The sequence below is a fragment of the Manihot esculenta genome, chromosome 17 (assembly GCF_001659605.2).
Source record: "Manihot esculenta cultivar AM560-2 chromosome 17, M.esculenta_v8, whole genome shotgun sequence".
NCBI lineage: Eukaryota > Viridiplantae > Streptophyta > Magnoliopsida > Malpighiales > Euphorbiaceae > Manihot > Manihot esculenta.
Window position 1 is genome coordinate 25,583,809 of NC_035177.2, and position 22,062 is coordinate 25,605,870.

The window sequence follows — 22,062 nt, forward strand, 5'->3', positions numbered from 1 at the left end:
CATTATTAACAAATCAATCTCTTTAGTTTTTAGAAATTTATTAGAACGTTCTTATCTTTTTTCTCAACTTATTAAAATATTCTTTTTTTTTCCATCAATGAAATAGTTTTTCGTTCTCTTTTCCGTTAAAAATAGATAAAGAATGAAAGAGAAAATTTTTAAAATTCAATTTTACTCTCAAATAAAATCTCTTATTTAATTTTTGGATATTACTATTATTAACAAGTCAATATTTACATTTTCAGAAATCTATTAAAACGTTTTTATCTTTTCTTATATCTATTAAAACGTAATTATCTTTTTTTATATCTATTAAAACGTTCTTATCGTTTCTTTCCGTTAATGAAATAGTCCTTCCTCTTTCTCCTCTTTCTCCTCTTTCTCCTCTTTCTCCTTTAAGAAGAAGATGACGATGAAGGAGAGGAATAAAAAAAAAGAGAAGGAGGGGTAATTTGATATTTTGCTATATTTTTAACGGTAGAAATAGATGGAAGAATTATTTTGTTAACGGAAAGAAAAAATAACGATGTTTTAATAGATTTTTAAGAATGTAAAAAATGACGTGTTAATAATCGCAATTCTCAGAGAGTAAATTGTAAATCTCCATTAATAACTAATTATTATGTAATTCTCATAACTCGTTTATGTGATTAATGATAGACGGAGTTTAAGTAAGAATCATTTGTAATTAATAATATCTTAATTACATTGATATTATCCTTATAAATTGGATGGCATATATGTTAGCAATTATTAATGAGTTTCCGACATGAGAATGGACACCGAGTCATATGCACAATATGTCGTCCAAATCAAATCCTTAATGATAGACACTTGAATCAGAATTGCTATTTTTATATTTAAAGATCAGATTTCAATTCCTGTTAGCTGTAATCCTTAAAGGAATTTGCTTGGTATAGAATTGAGAATGGAGCTAGTTTATTAAGTCCCTTTACTCCTTTCTTTTCTTCACAATTAATTCCAATATTACCTCCATGTTTAGGCAAAGGTTTACTTCCTTTTCATTAATGATATAGTCCTTTCTCTTTCTCCCATTTCCTCTAGTCCTTTCAGGCAAAGCGAGGGAAATAAATTCAGCAGAATGCAGCAAATAATTTCTGTGTCTGATCCTTGGACATTATTGAACCTTTTCTAATTTCTTTGTCTGAAAAAGGAAGGAAGAAATGGAGAAGAAAGGTGCTATATTGATGAATAGGTATGAGCTAGGGCGATTGCTTGGACAAGGGACTTTCGCCAAAGTGTACCATGCACGAAATCTTCAATCTGGCCAAAGTGTTGCCATCAAAATTATCAACAAAGAGAAGATTTTAAAGGGTGGTTTGATTGATCAAATCAAGAGGGAAATTTCAGTTATGAGGCTTGTTAGACATCCCAATATTGTTCAGCTCTATGAGGTCATGGCAAGCAAGAACAAGATATATTTTGCCATGGAATATGTTAGAGGTGGTGAGCTTTTCAACAAGGTTGCCAAAGGGAAGCTCAACGAAGACGTTGCTAGAAAATATTTCCAACAACTGATTGGAGCAGTTGATTTTTGCCATAGCCGAGGTGTCTATCATCGAGATATCAAGCCTGAAAATCTGCTTCTTGATGAAAATGGTAACCTCAAGGTTTCAGATTTTGGGCTGAGTGCTTTGTGGGATTCAAGAAAGCAAGACGGGCTTCTCCACACAACTTGTGGAACTCCTGCTTATGTTGCTCCTGAAGTCATTACCAAGAACGGGTATGATGGGGCTAAATCTGACATATGGTCTTGTGGGGTGGTTCTGTTCGTTCTATTGGCTGGTTATCTTCCATTTAATCACCAAAATATCATGGAACTTTACAGGAAGATCATCAAAGGGGAATTCAAGTGCCCTACCTGGATTAACTCAGGGGCTCGGAAGCTTATTTCTAGCATTCTTCACCCCAATCCTAACTCAAGAATCGCCATTGATGACATAACGAGCAATTCTTGGTTTAAAAAGGGTTACAAACAGATTGAAGCCCCACCATCACCGCAAGGTCAAGCCAGATGCACGTTGCTTAAGGATGTCCATGAAGCATTCAACTCATCATTACCATCAGAAAACAAAAACAGTTCCCAGAAAGAAGTTATAGCAGCAGACACAAGAAGCCCTGTGAGACCAACAAATTACAATGCATTTGATATAATCTCTCGATCAAAAGGCTTTGATTTATCAGGGTTATTTGAGGAAGATAGATATCAAAGGCTAGAGGCAAGATTCACCAGCAAAAAACCAGCATCAACGATCGTGTCAAAATTCCAGGAGATAGCAACGATGGAGAGCTTCAATTTTAACAAGAAAGACGGAACAGTGAAGTTGCTGGGGTGCAAGGAAGGAAGAAAAGGCCAACTTGAAATAGATGCTGAAATATTTGAAGTTACGCCATCTTTTTTTGTGGTTGAGTTGACGAAAGCATCGGGAGATACAATTGAGTACAAGAATTTCTGTAACCAGGAATTGAGACCTTCCCTTAAAGATATAGTTTGGGCATGGCAAGGGAATGATCAGCAGCAATCATAGCTAATTGTTAGCCACCCCTAATTTAATTGGGGTTTTTTCTTTGGATTGGAGATTGATTTTCTACAACTATCTCTATCTCAAATTGCATCTATGTTTGTAATTTGTTCTTTTGAAAATCTGGAAGAGAACAAGTGAAAAATAAAATAATTTTATTTAAAACAAAATTCCTAATTTAATTTGCTTGCATATGGATCGAATTACAGTTGCAAATTGATAAGATGGTGAAATTATTAAATGCAAGATTTTGATTATTGAGAATGATACAATCAAAGGCTACGAGAAAATTACTGTATATAAATGGGTTATGTCCTAAAATTTCTGGATAAGATGCTTATTGATAACCGTGTAATAACTATTTGCTTCAGTTGATGAAGCCAAGCAATTATTTTTGAGTTTCGATTTTTTGCGATTATCATTGCTTGATTGATCTTGAAGCAGGATTCAGCCACCATGCTATTTGTGCGAGTCCCAGTGCTTGCTGGAAGACTGGTGCTTCTACATGTCTTCTTCGGTTTCAGTTCAAGATCCAGATGGTGTTTTCCAATCGAAGTGGAGACGTTGGTTTATTTTTGGGGAAATTCTTCCATGCACACAAGTAATTTAAAATTAAATGAAATTTTATTTTAGAAACTATTTTTTATTTCACAAAAAATTAAATTTAAAAATCATTTGAATCAGATGTTTAATAATTTAAAATTCTGTACTCACAAGTTTAGCCCAATAATAAAGTGCATCTGAGTAAATTTAGAGTTCTCAATTCTACTCTCCCATTCTCCGGTCTCCATTTCAAAAAAAAAATAATTTAAGATTTTGAAATCTATTACATGTATGACTAAAACAAATTGTGCCTTTAATATGAATGAAAATATATAGACTTTTTTTCATAATTATTGATCATCATTGGTTTTTGATGATGTTGGTCTCTGACATTAATTAATGATTGTTGGTTTTTGATGATAGTTAGTCTCTAATATTCAAGTCGAGGACGAGATCTAATCCGCACCTAAATTAGGTCAGGTTGTCCGAGGGCCCGTACCTACCAAAAAAGAGTCTAACTCGTCTGGTGTGACGGGAATAGAAGAGCAGGTCCAACTACGCCGCAGCTCCACCACCACACGCTAAGAAAAGAAATTAAATAGCCGTTGACGAAAATGGACAGACAGATACATCCGTACATACGACTCTGCATGATTGAGATATATGACAGTATAGCAGAATAACGATTATACATCACTAAAAAATTAAAAAAAAAAAACTTTACACACTCAAAAATCCTATTTTATTTCATAACATCAATTATTATTATTATAATTATTTCTTCACATAATTTCAGTGTTTGATGACTGATGAGAGGGACAGGTGATCATAAGGGTATTTAGTTATTTTTATTTTAAAGTAGGTAATGATTTATATTCTCCATCACATAATTTTTTATGAGTGAAAATGTATATATGCAGCATACTGGATGGATGGTATAATTTGTAGAAATAACTGCACATTTATATTTAGTCATCCAAGTGCCAAGCTGTAACCTTCGCTGGCCAACCTTAACCTAAGGCGAAGCAACACATCATGGTTTCACGTTAGTGATCCCCATTTCGCATACCAACCTGGCCCTTACATATCATCATTGGGCCATTTTAGGTGGCTTTAACCGGAATTTCAAAGACAAATTCCATGGATACGTATCCAAGTCCCCAAATCATTGGAAGGTAAATGCACAAGGACAAAGCCAACAACTGGTTCAGAAAGGTTGCAACTAAACATGATGTTCTTTATAAAACTAGAATTACAAAACAAAATCTCTTTTTGCTGATTGGGAAACTATAGTTTCAATCAAGAGTCTTCACTTGTATAAAATTCAAAAACTCCAGCTAGTGCACTGAATAATTTCTTATAGACACTTTTCTTCAGTATCAAATTATAATTCTGCCAATTAAAAGAATGTCGCATTGTTTCAAACTCTTGTAAGAAAAAAGCTGCAACATTGCTTAGAAAGAAAAGAAAATTCAAATGATTCCACTTTTATCATTAGAAGAATCCAACTCGTTATTGAAGTTAGTGAAGATCATATTGCAACTATACATCTAATCTACTCTTTCTCGATACATTGATGAAGATATGTAATATATTAGCAGTTGATCAAGAATGACAGAAAAATCAAAATAATACAATGATTTAGCATAGCAAATTAGCAAAGAGGAGAGGAAAAAAAAAGCATACCCTTTTCTTTTCCCTCTCTATTCAGTATCTGAAGTTGCAGAAAAAAGGTGTGAATGTTCAGGAAGGGACTGTGAAGAAGCAGTGGCAACAATTTCAGGTTCTTCCTGCGTCAACATCTGCAACCCAGGTTTCAATTCCTTGCTACAGAACTCCTCGTACTCTCCTTGATCCCCTCCTTTCTTCTTAACCTCCACCACCACTAGTTTTGGCGTTAACTCGAATATCTCAGCTGCAATTGTTAATGGGCCTTTGGCACCTTCCCTGGACCCTTCCAAGCTCACTCTGTAATCCTTTTTCCTCACTGTAAAGCTTACAAGTTTAGCAATTTCCTCCAGCTTTGATATAATCTTGGATACAGGAGCACCAGAAACAATTCTTGCTCCCTCCTCACCACCTTCTTCAAACAACCCAGATAAATTAAACCCAGGCGAGAAGGATATAATGTCAAAAGCATTCAAACTTGCAGGTCTAGGTAATGATGTAATTCTTCTTCGAGTTTCCATTTCAGGTTCTGATTCAGACAGTGATTGATCAGAGGATGAATCGGCATCATCCAGTTGTCCCTCAGTTTCAAAACTAAAAACTTTATCGTCCTCAATAAAGAATTTGATATGTTTGAACCCCTTTTTGAACCACTTATTCTCCATTATCTGGGGCATTGTGCCTCGAGTTTCAGGGTTTGTGTCAAGAAGCCTCCAGAGAAGTCTAACGAGCTCCGGCGAGAACCATCTAGGACACCGAAACTCACCCTTATAGATCTTCTTGTACATGGCCATGATGTTCTGGTCATTGAATGGCAAGTAACCAGCCATTAGCACAAACAAAATCACCCCACATGACCAGATGTCCACTTTCGCAGCATCATACCCTTTTCTCGCCAGAACCTCCGGTGCAACATATGCAGGCGTCCCGCAGAAAGTATGAAACAAACCATCTTGTCTAATCTGATCGGAGACCGCGCTAAGGCCAAAATCGGAGACTTTCAAGTCACCATTCTCATCAAGCAGAAGATTTTCCGGCTTTAGATCTCGATGAAACACGCCCCTGGCATGACAAAATGACACTGCAGAAATCAATTGCTGGAAATATTTCCTAGCCACCTCCTCTTTTAACCTTCCTTTAGCAACCTTATTAAACAATTCACCTCCGCGGACGTATTCCATGACGAAATAGATCTTGGCCTTAGTAGCCATTACCTCAAAAAGCTGAACTATATTAGGATGGCGAACACGGCGGAGAATGGAAATTTCACGCTTGATGTGAGCAATAAGGCCACCCTTAAGAATCTTTTCTTTGTCAATAACTTTGATGGCTACGCTTTCATTGGTTTTGACATTACGGGCGAGATAGACCTTAGCGAAGGTTCCATGGCCAAGAAGTTTTCCGATCTCGTATCGACCCAGAAGAAGAGCCTGGTTACTATTGGCATTGGCTTGGATTCTGGCTGCCATTGATGGAATGAAGGGAGAAGGGAATTGGGTTTGATTTGATTTTTGTTTCTGTGGAGAAAAAACAGAGCTAATGATGAGACGTATTGACGATTAAGAAGAGTTTCATGTGGCGATGTAAACTGTTGGAAAATTCACTACTATAAGATGATTGAATTTGGTTTGGGTGCTGGAAATGCTTAGATTAGATGCTTTTATAAATAAACAAATAAAATTGTAATTAATTTTATAATTAAAATAAAAAAAACTGTATTTTCTTATTTTCTTGATTAAAACATACTAAATTTAATTTTTACAATATCCTTCGAATTAATATATTCAGAAAAATAACCATCAATTAAATTTTTTCTCAATTTAATTAATTTCATGACATTATTGTATAATTAATTTCATGATATTGCCAAATATGGTAAAGGAAACGGTGATATATAAACTTAATTGGTTATAAATAGGTATAGAATATTGGAGATTTTGAAAATTAAATTTAATATGCTAAATTCTTAATTTAAGCTTTTTTTTATTGAAATATGAATCGGGAATTATGAAAATAGAATTTGAAATCTTTTAGATTTATTTAGATGTATTTATTGTAAAATTAAATTTATGAGTGCAATTTAAGATATTTTTAAAAATATTAAAAATGTTTGCATAAAAATCTTCAAACTCGTGTATGTTTATAATGCATAAAAATCTTGTGTTTGTTAAGCCTTGAAATTGTGTTCATTGCTTAAAATTGTTTGGGTGAGCATATGCTTTTTTAAAAGCAATCTTTTTCTACACTTCAAAAAATATATTTTCAATCTATTAAATTAATTTTTAATAATATTTTTTTATTTTAAAACTTCTAAATATTTTTTTAAAAATTATTATATGCAGATAGTAAAATGAAAAAAAAAAAGAAAAAAGAGGCGAATTTAAAAACAATGACGAATTTCAACGGTTATATTTGCAGAGAAGAGGTGCCAGATCATGTAACAATCATTCCGCTTCCGATTTCAAACCATACATTAAAGCCTTGCATTTGACTTTTTTTTTTTTAAATAATGCTTACGTGTCCACGTCAACAACACGTCGGCAAACCCATTTGCCATTTAGAACCGTTGATCTGTGTCTTTTTAAAAAAGAAAAAGTTTTGAAGAAGGCAGGCAATCGAGGTTTCAACTTCAAAGAGTGTGGCGCGCACACAGGGGATTTTATGCGTGAAAGCAAGCGTTTGTATTAAAATTGAAAGGGTGGGTTGCTTGTGATGCGATGCAACGCTTCACGGTATTTGCTCAATTGTCGTCAGGGTGGCAACCGCCAACTTATCTACTTGATGGTCGGTCGTCGGTATATTTTAAAATTATTCTATATAGAAAAATAAATAAATAATTTCCAACTGACCTTATAAAAGAAAAAGATTTTCACGTGTCTTGTGGTAGGTAAATAATATAATGTTTGGTTATCATATGAGACAGGGAAAAAATAAAAAGGTAAAATAAAATTATTATTTTTATTTAACTGAGAGTAGAATAAAGAATAAAATAAAAGATATTATAATAAATGCACCCTACCCTAAAAGGCTTATGGCAAAGTCATAACAAATGCACCAACCTAATGTCTAGGGATTGCAATTTTCATGTTAAGAGAAAAGAACATTCCAACTTTCATGGGAAAGCCCAACTAAACATGGGTAAACTAATGGGTTTTAATATCCTTTAAGAGAAGGGTGTAAATTAATTAATGACCTTGTTTAATTAAGCTCACTTTGTTCTTTTTTCAAGCAATCTTTGCTCACGGCTTATTTCAAGGTTTTTAATGCTAATTGATGGCCTTCCCTTTTGCGGATGACAACAATCGTTCCCTTCAAAAAATGCCTAAAGTGGAAAATTTTTTTATCTTTTTCTTGCTGTCTATATAATTACTAATCTTCTTTTTTAGGGATTTTTTTTAAAAAAAATTGAAATTAGATATATTTTTAGTCACTGAACAAAATAGGGTAAGCGCAAATTGAGAAATATTGGCATCAGTTAGAATAGCTCCTTCTCTTTGAAAATGGGAGTTGTTTAAGGATGCTAAGGTCTTATGTATCGAGAAGAAGGCCCAGACTCCACCAAACTCATGACAAGGGCCCAACAGTTGGATGGGACCAGCAAAGTTTTAAAGGTTTGGAACAAAACCGACGAAGAGCCCATTGATTAATACCGGTTCTACGCTCTCCAGTCTTTGATTTGCAGGCAGCTGACCTTGTCCCCGCTGATCACCAACTGATCAGTTCATCCAACTATCCAGGTATATTTTCCTTCTTTCTTCTATTCTTCTCCAGCTATCATACAATTTTTTTTTTCCTTTGAAAATGAAGTGTATGTTTCCTGCTGTCCGGGTCATGCATTTTGTTTTACCCAACATGCGCCGTCAAGCTATTCGATAGAATTCCCCAACTACACTTGCTTCATTAATTTCCGGAGTTTTTCTCGTCCTTTACTGTTCATTTTTCGTTTTTATTGATTTTTTGTTACTTAACCTTCTGGGTGTATGTGTATTTTTGAAAGGTAATTAATTGAAGTGCTGAGCAAATATGGCAGAATTAAGCCTGGGTGTTCTTATAGATGTCGTGGACGAGGAATGGATGAGAGACACATTGCCTGATGATGGTATCATTTGTGCTTCCCCCTTCTAATGTTGTGCATTCCCATATGCATGAATTGACTATGATTCTGTATGCTTATACATATGGAATATCGGATACAATTGTTAGTTTGCAATTTGCGGTAAATGCACAAGAGGGTTCGCTTAGTTTAAATTCTAAACATGATTGCCCATGTATTATTCTTCTTATATTGTATTGCTATTGTTTGTTTGCAAACTCTTGCTTCAAAATTCAAATTATCCTTCTTTTGATGCAGATCTCCCACTTCCACCAGTGCTGGTTGTTCGTACTGATGACGGTGAAGATTCAAGTATGTCCTTTTTTGGTTTGCACACTTAATTTTGCTTCTGAACTATCTTTCGCTGTCTTTATGTGTATTTCCATCTTTATATCCCGCGTGCTTGTTCACTTGTTCTTTATATTTTATTTCCACTTATGATGTAATTGGTTGGAGGGCTGTTGTACACAATTTCATCTATGCATTTGAACTAAATGAAGCTTTTAAGGATCGTTTAAATGGTGGGTTCTCACAGTTTTTCTTACACTTCTATGGAATGATTAATTTGAGCACAACTGAAATTTCATCAGTCAATTTTTTCTTGCTGCATTCCTGTTAATTCAATCATTCACTATTTAAGTTCTATCTATTTTTTCAGATCAGGAGACTCAACAGGTTAATGGAGATACTTGGCATGACCTTGCATTAGGCAATCAGTGAACCATTCTGGCCCTGAGGGAAGTTGGTGTGCAGTGGAAGCAGCGGAAATCTATTGGAAACTTTGTTATGGGATGTGTATCAGTTTCATGAATCTAATATGTAATTGATTTGAAGTAGCCTCAGTTTCACATCGTCCTAGTCCTTTCTTAAGCTCTGTTGAACTTGCAGTTGGATTTTGAATGTGTGATAGAGGTGTATCTATTTGTGTGTTTAAATATAAATTGCTCTTCGTTTGAATGTTGCTAAAGTTGTAAGCATATCAAACCCTGCATCCATGCCCTATGTTGCTCTTCGTTTGAAGTAGCCTCAGTTGCAATCTGTGTTGAATTTAGCCAACCCTATGTTTGGTAGGACTTATCATTCAAATCTGATTTAATGTGAGGTGAAGTATACACCCACCAGTAACAATCACAGAGATTGTGGGACGTTGCTTGCATCCATACCTTTCCTTTGCTTCTTTAATTTTTCCACAAACATTTTTCTTTTATCATCTAACCTTTAACATCTTTCAGTATTAGAGTTGCAATTTTACATAGCCAATAAGTGTTTTCTACTAGATTAATCATCATAGCAGTGTGGTTGTAGTTGTACAGCTGCATATTTGTCTCTAGTGAAGTGGAGAAATAGGAAGAAACAAGAAATTTCAATAATGTGTTTCTCTATTTAAATATTGACTGGAAGAATAAATAAATAATAGTGGCGAATAAACTTTTAGGTGACAGGTAGAGTTGAGAATTATTTATAATCTGAAAGCTTAGTTGTGATTCTTTTTGGAATGTTGGTTTGGAATTATGTGGATTAGGTGATATGCCTTCCATCTCCAAAACATTTTATTAACAAATAGTGGAAAAACAACAAACAAATGAACCAAAAGTCATGTTGCAGAGCAGGTGAGAAGCATCCACTCGCTCAACTGTGGAGCAAGTTATATAGCTAGCTGCTTCCTAATCCACTGAAATTTGCTTATTTTCAGTAGATGATTCAGCTGAAAAATGCCAACGTTTTGGATTTGACTAGAGAAAAACAAATATCCTCGCCAGGAAGCACATAACAGATAAAGGCATGAAGTTTAAATCAGCCCACTAAAAGGCTTTCTTGACAAAGGATACAAGAACCTGAAGCCTGTTTTGGTCAAGATTGGCTTGTTGCACGAACATTAATAATGGAATTGTCAAATTCTAATTGATTTTTCCAAGCATTATGGCTTGCGCTATATAGTTCACGTGGCATGTCTTTTTATCAAAAGTTCCATAAGATTATTATTATTATTGCTATTGTTATTGTTATTGTTATGGGGTTGGAAGGCAAAAATAAATGTCATTGGTGTGAACCCATTAAGCAAATTAGGTGATTTATTTTGGCTAGGTGGAAAAGAGCCGCAGCTTTTGAAAGTACTGCAGTTAGCTTTTCTTTTTATCTCTATATTATTATTTGTTCTTTAAGACGAATATTAATCTGCTAACTTATTAACCATTTGTAATTCAATTTCTTTTCCAAAAGTTCAATGTCAGAGAACAGTTGAATCTTGCTTTTAATTTCCCCAACTTCCTTCAATATGAATCCCATTTACTTTAGAAGGATTATTATACGATTTATTGCATACGATACAGATTATGTCAAGTGATCAAAATCCAAACGCATACGAACAATAGTAAAAACGACAAGACATGCAGGAAACAGCTAGTGCTTAATACAAGAATCTTTAATTAACCGCACCCACAAAACGAAGTAGTAAATAAAGAAAAAGAAAAAGAAAGAATCTGCTTAACATTATAAGACACAAACGAAAATGCTAAGAAACACTTCAAAAGGCAGCGCATATTAACCCCATAATTAAATCCCAAAAAAAAAAAAAAAAAAAAAAATTATCGTATGTACAATTATAAAATTTATCAGCAAAATGTGAAAGAGGCCGATAATGGAGAATATGCGTCAGACTTTTTATTTCCAACTATCCCTTTTCCCTTCTCTGTAGTTTCTTGCATCAACAACCAGACCCCATATTGTGGGTTCCACAAAGAATCAACGGCCAAGAAAGATAGAGATTTCTCCATCACCAACCAAATATCATGGACGTTCAAATTGATGAAGAAGGCAATGTGTATTTATGGATGTGCAGTGAAAATAGTCAACCATGGGGTTGGTTGCCACAGTTAGAAGCCTAGAACCATGAAATAAATGGGGCCTAATTGACCCACACACTCCTGAACCCCTCTTTATTTTTTAATTTTTTTTTTCCTTCTAAGGCTAGAGCAGCAGAAATGTGCTATTAAGAAGAGCAGCCACCAAATTGGGCAGGAAGTTCAAAACTGCAATTACCATTTTTGTGTAAATAAATGACTTGTGCAATAGGTCAATGTAAAAACAAGAAAGGACATATCTCAGTAATCATCGCATTACCAACCGGTAATATTTAAGACCCCGTTGGCTTTCGAGTCAAGAATCAACATTGACTAATCAAATTAATCAATGGTAATACACTAATACTGTAACTTTTTTAACAGTAAAAAACTATTCAAACGTGTTAATTACCGCATCTTGTTTTCATAAAACTTTACCACGAGCTGAATAGGTGGTGTATTAGGACTACAGTGTAATTATTTTTTTATTTTTTTAAAAAAATTATATAATATAAATATATGGTATTTTATATAAATTTTATTATTATTTTATATTATAAATAAATTTTTTATTTATATCCAAATTAAAACTAAAGTACCGGGTTGCTTTCTTCTTTCTTTGGTTTGGTTTTGTGTATTTTATAATTCAACACGCTTTTTACCTTCTTGTTCTGTTATACTTAACGCCGTTGTTTTCTGCTTTCACTAGAGAAAAGGCGGAACATTTTTCTCTTTTGACAGGCCAATAAAACCAACCGAGATTTAGCCTCTTTCCTACTCTTTCATTTGTGTATCGTCTTCCCTGTCTCTCTCTCTCTCTCTCTCTCCCTCCCTGTTCTTTCTTTCTTTCTACTATGGGAAATAGATGTGAAGGCAGCTGATACTAACACAAAATATGGAAATGTCTAGCAGATTCTTGCTTGTCTTTTCTCTGCTTATTGTGCTTGTGGAATCGGAATCTACTACCTGCAATATTACGGACCAAGAGATGCTCTCTAAGGCTTTCAGGTCTGTTTCTGGGTTCAATCTTTCATGGTTCCAGCCTGCAGACTCTAACTGTTCTCTTCCTATAAAAGAAATAAGGCTTTCTTCAAGAAACTTGAGCGGCATCATTTCATGGAAGTATCTCAAGAACATGTCGGAGTTGCACGTCGTTGATCTCTCCAGCAATTCACTTCAAGGTCATGTTCCTGGTTGGTTCTGGTCTATACAGAGCTTGGAAGAAGTCAATCTGGCTGAAAATAAGATTGGAGGGACTATCGGATTTGAACCCAACTCAGGAAATGCTTCCTTTTCCTCAATCAAAGTGCTGAATCTCTCAACCAACAGGTTCACCAATTTGGGTAAACTCTCTGGTTTTCCAAATTTACGAGTTCTTGATCTTTCACGCAATAATCTTGGTTCTTTGCCTTCTGGGTTCAGTACGTTGACAAAGTTAGAGTCGCTTAATATTTCAAGCTGCAACATTTCAGGCAACATAAGAGCCATTTCAGGTCTTCATTCATTGAAGTCTTTAGATGTATCAAACAACACCATGAATGGTACTTTCCCTTCGGATTTTCCTTCTTTAGATGGCCTCATGTTCTTGAATGTTTCCCTGAATAACTTCACTGGAACGGTTCACTCTGACAAGGCCAGCAAATTTGGAAACTCTGCTTTTCTTCACGGAGGCAGTTTAAATTTCACTGCCTCCAAATCCCCGAGCAATCCCATCAAGCCTCAGTCAAAAGCAGTCCCACCTCACATCAAGAGCAACCCAAAACACCCAGCAGTCCACAAAAACACCGCCAAGAAAATCAAATCCAAATCAAAGACTAAAACATTAATCGTTTGCGTCTCATCCATATCAACGTTTCTTCTTGTATCTATTGGTATTTCTGCCTTGTGCATGCACAGGAGAAGAAAGCTTGCCGCTAGAAACAAATGGGCAATCTCAACACCAGTAATCCAATTCCCTTTCAAGGTGGAGAAATCAGGGCCGTTCAGTTTCGAAACGGAGTCCGGTTCATCATGGGTTGCAGACATCAAAGAACCCACATCAGCCTCAGTGATAATGTCCTCCAAGCCGTTAATGAACCTGACTTTCAAGGACCTAATAGCAGCCACCTCACACTTCGGTAAAGAATCACTACTTTCAGAAGGCAGGTGTGGACCCCTTTACCGAGCTGTCCTACCAGGAGACGTCCACGTGACAATCAAAGTCTTAGAGAACGCAAGAGACATTGGCCATGAGGAAGCGGTGGCTATATTTGAAGGTCTCTCGAGGCTGAAACACCCAAATCTGTTGCCTCTGTGTGGGTACTGTATTGCAGGTAAGCTCTTTTTTTTTTTTTTTTTTTTGGGCTAAAGCTTTCAAGCCTTTGTGATCTGGCAGTTTTTTGACGTAAAGCATTAAATGTCCTCACGGGTTGCAATTAAATTGAAGGTAGTGTCGTACTGAGTAGATTTCTTTGGACATTAAGTCTAGACTTGTCACGTAAATCTAACACTAGTCATTATTACAAATTTGTAGATTTTGCTGTCTCTTACCACTTCACTTCCTTGAATCCGTCCATAGATTTTGGAATTTGTTTTACTCTCTGTCTCTACTCTCATTTGCCCTTTAAAAACTAGAAATTTGGATTCAAACTTTAATTTTGTGTTTTCACTGAAAATTTAAATTTAAGATGGTCATTGTTAAAAGCTGATTAATGAATTGGTTTGATTTTGATAATACACAAAATAAGATACAAACCTGAAATGGTCCCATTTGATTAGATTACACAGAAAAGTAAGAGCAACAAAGAATAGGTCCCGTTAGTTTTTTCACATGAAATTTAGTGTCCAAACAAAGTAACATACATGGAAATTTAATGCACAGTGAAGTCAAGTGCTGTCATGTTTCATCTTTTTTTTTTTTTTTTCCTTCTCTTTTAAATTTTAATTGTTGATTAATCTAGGTAAAGAGAAGCTGGTTCTGTACGAATTCATGGCCAACGGAGATCTTCACCGTTGGCTCCACGAGCTTCCAACACTTGAACCCAATGTGGAGGACTGGAGCACCGACACCTGGGAGCATCAGAATATATCTGGGTCCCACGTAGCTTCCCCTGAAGAAAAAACTAATTGGCTCACGCGCCACCGAATTGCCGTCGGGGTGGCTCGTGGGCTTGCCTACCTTCACCATGCTGGCTCTTTCCACGGCCACCTGGTCGCGTCCAACATTCTCCTCTCTGATACCCTGGAGCCAAGAGTAGCTGATTTCGGCCTCCGAAATATCTATCCGAAAAAGAAAAATATCGGATCAGACAACGAAGACTGCGGAGTTGAATTTGACGTCTACTGTTTCGGGGTGGTCTTGATCGAGTTAATGACAGGTAAGCAAGGGAACCAAGAGACTGTTGGATGGGTAAGAAGATTAGTGAGAGAAGGGAGAGGCGCAGATGCTCTCGACTTAAGATTAGGAGGGGACCATGACTCAGTGAGCGAGATGGTTGAGTGCCTCCGAGTTGGGTACCTTTGTACTGCGGAGTTTCCAGGAAAGAGGCCAACCATGCAGCAGGTTCTGGGTTTGCTAAAGGACATACATCTCGAGTTGAATTGAGTTTCAGTGAGTCAACCGAGTCAAGTTTTCAAAATCTGGACAATGGAAGGACGACAACGCCTGTAGGTTTTGGTTGGAATTGGAGCGAGTTCAAGCATTTGAGAGTGAACGGAAATTAATTTAATTTTGCAAGGAGACCATATCTTGTTGTCTCTCTGAAGAAATTTTCTATTAAAGAAAAAGAATGTTCAATCTAGCTAATGGTTATGTATAGAAAGAAATTAAAAAAAGAAAAAAAGGGGTCCAAATTCCAAAAGCAAAAGCTTAAAAAAAAACAAAAGAAAAAGAGAAAAAGGGAGACAAAAGGATGTGGGGGTATGGTAAGATGATTTGGCAGAACACATAAGCAGAGAATCCCACTTATTTTTTTTTCTTGTCTCTTCTCTTGCCATGACCAACTAGTTATCATCTCATCTCTAAGCTTTATCATTTTTTTTCTTTTTGATTTGCTTTATTCCTTTGATTTTTTTAATGTTTTATTTTATGAAAGAAAAAGAACAGGGAGAGAGAAGAGCATGTGACTGAGTCTTTATAATAGGACAATGTCATTATCCACTTTTATATGAATTATTAGTATTTAGGATACTTTTCCTAACGAAATCATTTTCAAAGAGAGATAACACGAATGACCTTCCAATACTTTTGTACAGACTCATCTCATCACACTGCACATCCTCTAAAGTTAAGGACAATTCAAAAAGTTGAATGGAACCCCACGCTAAGAGACATACAATCAAAGCTTCAAGAAACTAAAGCAAAAGAAACTTCAATGGTAATTCTTCCGATCTCTACCTTGATAACAGTTAAAGAAGATTTTGATGGCGATGCATACACAAAAGTACAATTACAGTTAACTGTGCCCTATCGAACTTTCTCGCACTTTTCCATAGGTTGATATTTGAATTAATTAGTTCAAACTCATAATTTTATATTTTTGCATATAAGTTTCTTAGCAATGAATCAAACCGATTATAGATTTGGTTAAACTCAAAAGGGTTATTAGTTTGATTAATGATTGATGTGGCAAAGGCTTAGCTCTTACACATGCAAAATTTTTTAATGGAAGATCAAAAGTCTTTTCTTTCATTTTCTTAATATTGACTATAATTCTGTTGTTAATTTGAAAATTTGAAGAATACACAAACCACTACAAAAATTTAACGAAAAAAACTGACTCTGCAGGATTGAATTTGATGTCTCAATCATTACTAAGAAAAAAGTAACCTTAGTAAAGTGTTTGCTTTGTTTTAGTTCTGCTCTGATTGAATAATAACTTATGGCTGGGCTGGCCGAAGCATTTGCATTATGAACTCAAATTGCTACATGAGTTTGGGCTAAAATTGAAGCCATGTTCACGACCCAAATCCAAATTCTCAACCCAACTGGAACCTCGAAATGGGAAAACTAATGAAGCCCCGCCTAAACTCCTCCTCCGCCTTCCGCAGGACGGCAGCTTGTTCGTTGTTCCGTTCAAAAATCTGCCCCCAAATTTGATGGTGTTTTATAGTAGCGATCGACATATCGACTTGTAATCCCAAAAATTTGCAGAATTCACCAAAATTTTTTGATTTTGGGCCCTTGAAATCAGAAGCCCTAACCCTAAATTTCATATTTCATGGCGTCGAGAAAGAAACATTCAGAAGGAATCGCTTTACTCTCCATGTACAATGATGAAGATGATGAAGATATGGAAGATCTCGATGACCAGCAACATGAAGAACAACAAGAAGTAGAAGAAGAAGAGCTGCTGGCAGGTCAGAACGATTATAGAGAATCAAACGAGATGGTACCTGATTCAGTTAACGATGCAATGATAACTCAAGAATTGCCTAATGAATCATCAGAACATGTAGAAACATTACACCATGATGAAATGAATAACACTGCTATTCAGTCCGAAGATGCAGAAAATGAAGGTGCAGCTAATGTTCCTGCGGAAGATGTTGATGCATTAGCTCAATTTCTTTCCTCGCCACCAAAAGACAGGTGCCCAGAGGAGCTGCAAGTAAGTTGCTTTTTAATATATCATCTATTTGTCTCACTCAGGAACATGCCGCCTTTGGTGTTTTGATGCATCCCCTTAGTGTAATTTTGTTTCTAAAGTAGTTATGGGTGTATTTCGTATATTTGTTGCAATGACTATTCTCAGAAACTGATGAAATTCATGAGAAGAGAAACTGAATTCTCATTGATTGCAAATGAAGTACACGAGCTTAGTATTTATATACAAACTGAGCTGGATAAAATTACAGTTATTTAGCTTGACAACTTTCAACAGAAAAACTACTTTCTAATAGATTTTGGCGTCACATGCTTTATAGTCTAACAGAAACTGCCTTGATTGAGCAATGCAGTGTTTCTTGAATTGTGAAATCTGCTTATCTGATTTAGCTGTTTGCCAAACCAATGAGATCGACTGATGTTGCTAGGCCACAATATTAAACTAGGCTTTCTTTTATTTAAGATGTTTTATGTAGTTCATTTGTCTGATTTCTGCTTATATATGAATAATGTCATTTAGTCATTAACAATCTGTTTGGATGGGGTGGGGGAAGGATAATCAATGGAAGGGTAAGGAGGGGAAAGGATAAGGGGTTACAATTAGAAAAAACGCATGTTTGAGGAGTGAATTAATGGAATGGTAAGGAAGGGTAATGTATATTGAGATTTGAGAAATTATCTCACCTCTCCCTCTTTTACACCTTAATAAATTGACATTTGAGAGGTAAGGGAGGATACGCTTACCCTCCATTAGATCCCCTCTTTCCAATAAGAGTACATAAATTATTCACCACTCCTTGCTTTTATTACTCCTCCTCCACCTCCAACCAAACATGGTATAATTAGCACATTTTACAGCCTTTGATGTATGGTCTCCTTTTCCTGTTATGTCACTTGCAGAGGAAAATTGACAAATTTCTTGCTTTGAGGAAGATTGGCAGACGCTTCAATGCAGAAGTCCGCAATAGAAAGGATTATCGAAACCCTGACTTCTTGCTGCATGCAGTTAGGTATCAAGATATTGATCAGATAGGTTCTTGCTTCAGTAAAGATGTATTTGACCCTCATGGATATGACAAAAGCGACTTCTATGATGAAATAGGTTAATAACAGTTCCTTGTGCAATTTTTCCTTCCATTTATTTTAAAGATCTACAGGGTTTTCCTTATGCAACTCGTGTTGTCTAATATGAATTTTAATGAGTTTGATTTTGTGGTTTGGTTGAAGTTTTTTTGCAGTTAACTGAAATGGGCTATGTTTTGAGTTAAATAGTCATGAAAGTAGTTGGGACTCTAGAATTTTGCTTTTGCTATCTTACTTTCTTATTGTGGATAGTTTTGAAAGACCTGAAAACTTAACTACCAAAATGGTGTTGTCATCTGGCAATTTTGCTAGTTCCAATAGTAGGGCTGTGTTGATAATTGATATTGGAAATCATGCAACTATTTCTTTGATGTGGCGCATATACTAGTCAAATTAGTTCCGGTCTGTTTTCCAGGATGTGTTATGTTGTGAATCCTCAAAAAAAAAAAAAAAAAAAAACACTCCCAGATGCTAATCACATGCATGTAGATATTTTGCATGGCACTGATATTGCTTGGATACATTTTGCTTGGCCAAACTTATGTCCTACCTCGGTTCAGTTAATTTTTTTTTTTATATATTTATCCTTATGTTGAGTTTCATACTCAAACTCGGATATGCTACCAATTGTTGGTTTCTGATATGTGCCCAACACAAGTACTTTAGTTTAAAGCAAAAAAGTTGGGAGTTACAGGGTTTTCGTCCATAGAACAAAATATTCTCTTTACACAGCACTTGCTGGTTGTTTCTCGATGTCATCTATGATGCTGTATACATGTTGCACTTTTTTTCAAATGTAATTTCTTGCCAATGACGTTTATTTTTGTAAAGCAGAAGCTGATATGAGACGTGAAAAGGAGAGGAAGGAACAAGAGCTGAGGCGGAGTCCCAAGGTTGAATTTATTTCTGGAGGAGCTCAGCCTGGACAGGTTGTGCCCCCTCCAAAGTTTAGCCTGCCTATTCCAGGTAAATGTGGTTGATTACTTTACCTTTACAGTTTTTTTTCCCTTGTTTTTCATGCATCTATGTTTGATTCTCTAATGGTGCTCTTAAATTCAGTCAATAATTGTTGTTTCAGCTGCTGCTCCTAGTGGTTTGCATTCTGCATCAACTATAGCTGATGCTGCCCGGGATGGTAGACAGAACAAGAAGTCAAAATGGGATAAGGTTTTACTTTTTCTGCATGCAATATATAGAAACTAAGAGGGAACCCTTTTAAAACTACAGTTTTGACTTTGATATTTCTGTAGGACAAATCAGCAATGAAGCATAAGCAAATTAATTTTACATTTATCTTTACTCTACAAATTTGGAGACAGTACTTGCTGTGGACCCAATGGGAACTATTAATTATTTTTCTGCTCACTTTCCCTTTCCGCTTACTTTTGTTTCCAAAGAAAGTAATATAATTTTCTGCTCTTGTTAACCCCCATTCTTTTGTCCTTTATTTTCCTCTCTTTGCAAATGTAGCAAGCATTGAGATGCTTTTGTTATTTGATGAATCACTAATGGGAGTTTCCTTTTTGTTTCAGGTGGATGGTGATGGAAGAAATCTTCTACCGACTAGTGGACAGGATTCTTTAACTACTGTGGCAGCACATACAGCACTTTTATCTGCTGCTAATGTTGGTGCTGGATACACAGCTTTTGTGTAAGTTTTCTTGTACAAATTATTATTTCTGATCTTTCTATGAACCTTTGTCCTCCCGTTCAAGTCCCTTAATTCCATTGCTTTGGACATGTATGTCTATTGGGCTGTTGTACGAGTCACTCTCCTTTGAGTTGTTTGACCCTAATACCTCTAATGTGGGAAGTCTTTCATTGGAAACCCTTGGTGTGTTGTGGATAAGTTGGTGGTTTCTATTACATTATAATTCCAATGAAGTTTATGGACGGGATTGCATAAGGAAAGATTATGATGATTGCTTGCGTGGCAACCTCATAGGGTATGTCCTCAATGTGCAAATGTCTTAGGGACATATTTTAGGTATCTTATTGCCTTGTAGATATGGTGAGTTTTGGGAAATTATTAATTTTTAAAATCATTAACACTCTGTATTGCAGGCAGCAGAAACGGCGAGAAGCAGAAGAAAGAAGATCTAGTGAAAAGAAGTTGGAGGGAAGATCTTGAGCCTGTTCATTATAATTCTTGACAGAAACAGAGACACACTTATTAGAGGAATCCTTTCTCCACATTTTTTCACATATAACTAATTTTTATGAATGAAAATCATAGTCAACCTTGCCTTACAATCAAATTTGTAATTCCAATCCTGAGGCTCGATGTAATATAGCAAACAGCATGAGTTGAATGTCTTCGTGTACACATGCAGAGTTTGAGTTGACAAACGTGACTAGCTCAAATTTCAGCTTAATATAATCTTTGCAGTGATTCTAGCCTAATACAATAATGGAGAAACTCGTGATGTTCGAGAGATCAATTCTTAACAGTAAATGCAACTTGAAAGAAATGACCAGCCAATCTTAATACGGCATTTCTACCCAAGCTTTTATAGTTGTATTTTTGCCTGATATTTGTAATCCAGCAGGTGCTTTGCTTATGACTGGTAGATGATGTGATTGGTCGCATTGAATTGGTGGTGGGTTTTTGGCCCCTCTCCTGGGATGAGCTTCCTCTATCTGTTTCCTAATAAAAAGCCGAATTTGCCAGGAAACCCGCACTCAACTATATGGATATGTGTGTTCACAGAAAAGTGACCGTGTTGGATTGGGCATTAATACGTACTCGCAGCCACTCCTTGGACTTAACATCAAAGATCAAAATCAACCTTTACATGCGCAGTCCAAAGCTATAGCCGAAAGGTTAACCTTTGTGAAATAATTCAAAAGGAGTGGCCCTATGCTGTCTCCTTAAAATATTCCTCTCTCTCTTTTGGACTGTAGGTATCTTAGTTATCATATTCCTTAGCAGTCTTTTCTTCCTCATTCCATCTCCTTTAGTCTGTACAATAATCCTTTACATCAAAGGTCTGAAGCTGAAACCACTCCACATTATTAATTATTACCTCCACTGTTTTTTCTCCATTGCATTATCTCATGATTATATAAAGATGTTTGATGATAATACGATTTTGATTGTATTTACAATTTTGCAGACGACTCGATTATAGTATCCTGTAAGGCGGCACCACTTTTATATTTGTGTATGGGAAAGTGAAACATGAAATATGATGCATTTTGCAAATGGAATGTTGATTTGAGCATGTCGTACAAGATTGCTTTTCTTTACATGGTACTTACTGGAATCTTGTGACATAAGATGATCCATTGTCTGCAAAATAACTACTTTACTGGATTCTACTCCTCCAGCTCATCTCCTTCATAACCGCTTTTTTTCTCTCAAGAATAATTTTATTCCTCTGCAGGTCCTTGTCCATGGCTGCTCTTCTTCGTTTCAACCAGTTTTGGAGTTTCCTACCTATGAACGGGAAGGACTAGGAGAAAAATAAAAAAGAAAGAACACAGAAAAGGAAAGTGATGTGTTGAGAGTGGGATTTGAACCCACGCCCTTTCGGACCAGAACCTTAATCTGGCGCCTTAGACCAACTCGGCCATCTCAACCTAGCTGGCATTGACACTTCTCAATTACATATTATAATGTAATGAACAACATTTTTAAAGACTTACATAGAATTTTTTTTATAGATTAAATTAAATATTCTCCTTGAAAGTATATGAAGAGCAATA

The 22,062-nt window shown here is 35.8% G+C and overlaps 5 protein-coding genes and 1 non-coding gene across 6 annotated transcripts; 4 read left to right on the top strand and 2 right to left on the bottom strand.

The window, feature by feature from the left end:
* Window positions 1–1,125: 1,125 nt before the first annotated feature.
* On the top strand, window positions 1,126–2,549 carry LOC110605142 (CBL-interacting serine/threonine-protein kinase 20). Its single transcript, XM_021743488.2, has one exon. The coding sequence runs from the start codon at window positions 1,185–1,187 to the stop codon at window positions 2,547–2,549; it is 1,365 nt and encodes a 454-aa protein (XP_021599180.1). The 5' UTR covers window positions 1,126–1,184.
* Window positions 2,550–3,377: 828 nt separating this feature from the next.
* On the bottom strand, window positions 3,378–6,389 carry LOC110605141 (CBL-interacting serine/threonine-protein kinase 12). The gene has a single exon (XM_021743486.2). It carries the CDS (start codon window positions 6,221–6,223, stop codon window positions 4,790–4,792), a length of 1,434 nt encoding a protein of 477 aa, XP_021599178.1. The 5' UTR covers window positions 6,224–6,389; the 3' UTR covers window positions 3,378–4,789.
* A 1,946-nt stretch (window positions 6,390–8,335) lies between these two features.
* On the top strand, window positions 8,336–9,808 carry LOC122722184 (anaphase-promoting complex subunit 13). Its single transcript, XM_043952283.1, has 4 exons — window positions 8,336–8,491; window positions 8,752–8,853; window positions 9,106–9,159; window positions 9,506–9,808. The coding sequence occupies exons 2-4, from the start codon at window positions 8,778–8,780 to the stop codon at window positions 9,565–9,567; spliced, it is 192 nt and encodes a 63-aa protein (XP_043808218.1). The 5' UTR covers window positions 8,336–8,491; window positions 8,752–8,777; the 3' UTR covers window positions 9,568–9,808.
* A 2,619-nt stretch (window positions 9,809–12,427) lies between these two features.
* LOC110605140 (calmodulin-binding receptor kinase CaMRLK) lies at window positions 12,428–15,649 on the top strand. The gene is made up of 2 exons (XM_021743484.2): window positions 12,428–13,999; window positions 14,627–15,649. Exons 1-2 carry the CDS (start codon window positions 12,583–12,585, stop codon window positions 15,268–15,270), a joined length of 2,061 nt encoding a protein of 686 aa, XP_021599176.1. The 5' UTR covers window positions 12,428–12,582; the 3' UTR covers window positions 15,271–15,649.
* Window positions 15,650–16,478: 829 nt separating this feature from the next.
* LOC110604406 (SAP30-binding protein) lies at window positions 16,479–20,789 on the top strand. Its single transcript, XM_021742562.2, has 6 exons — window positions 16,479–17,275; window positions 18,172–18,373; window positions 19,189–19,320; window positions 19,433–19,521; window positions 19,887–20,005; window positions 20,419–20,789. The coding sequence occupies exons 1-6, from the start codon at window positions 16,886–16,888 to the stop codon at window positions 20,483–20,485; spliced, it is 999 nt and encodes a 332-aa protein (XP_021598254.1). The 5' UTR covers window positions 16,479–16,885; the 3' UTR covers window positions 20,486–20,789.
* Window positions 20,790–21,855: 1,066 nt separating this feature from the next.
* Window positions 21,856–21,936, bottom strand: TRNAL-AAG. Its single transcript has one exon. It is a non-coding gene; the product is annotated as a tRNA-Leu (tRNA).
* Window positions 21,937–22,062: the final 126 nt, after the last annotated feature.

Excerpts from the sequence above, each read along its gene's own strand:
- LOC122722184 (XM_043952283.1), top strand. The coding sequence starts at position 8,778 with ATGGCAGAATTAAGCCTGGGTGTTCTTATAGATGTCGTGGACGAGGAA. Across the intron at positions 8,854-9,105 it reads AGACACATTGCCTGATGATG|ATCTCCCACTTCCACCAGTG; the intron begins GTATCATTTGTG and ends CTTTTGATGCAG. Across the intron at positions 9,160-9,505 it reads TGATGACGGTGAAGATTCAA|ATCAGGAGACTCAACAGGTT; the intron begins GTATGTCCTTTT and ends CTATTTTTTCAG.
- LOC110605140 (XM_021743484.2), top strand. The coding sequence starts at position 12,583 with ATGGAAATGTCTAGCAGATTCTTGCTTGTCTTTTCTCTGCTTATTGTG. Across the intron at positions 14,000-14,626 it reads GTGTGGGTACTGTATTGCAG|GTAAAGAGAAGCTGGTTCTG; the intron begins GTAAGCTCTTTT and ends TGATTAATCTAG.
- LOC110605141 (XM_021743486.2), bottom strand. The coding sequence starts at position 6,223 with ATGGCAGCCAGAATCCAAGCCAATGCCAATAGTAACCAGGCTCTTCTT.
- LOC110605142 (XM_021743488.2), top strand. The coding sequence starts at position 1,185 with ATGGAGAAGAAAGGTGCTATATTGATGAATAGGTATGAGCTAGGGCGA.
- LOC110604406 (XM_021742562.2), top strand. The coding sequence starts at position 16,886 with ATGGCGTCGAGAAAGAAACATTCAGAAGGAATCGCTTTACTCTCCATG. Across the intron at positions 17,276-18,171 it reads GGTGCCCAGAGGAGCTGCAA|AGGAAAATTGACAAATTTCT; the intron begins GTAAGTTGCTTT and ends TGTCACTTGCAG. Across the intron at positions 20,006-20,418 it reads GCTGGATACACAGCTTTTGT|GCAGCAGAAACGGCGAGAAG; the intron begins GTAAGTTTTCTT and ends TCTGTATTGCAG.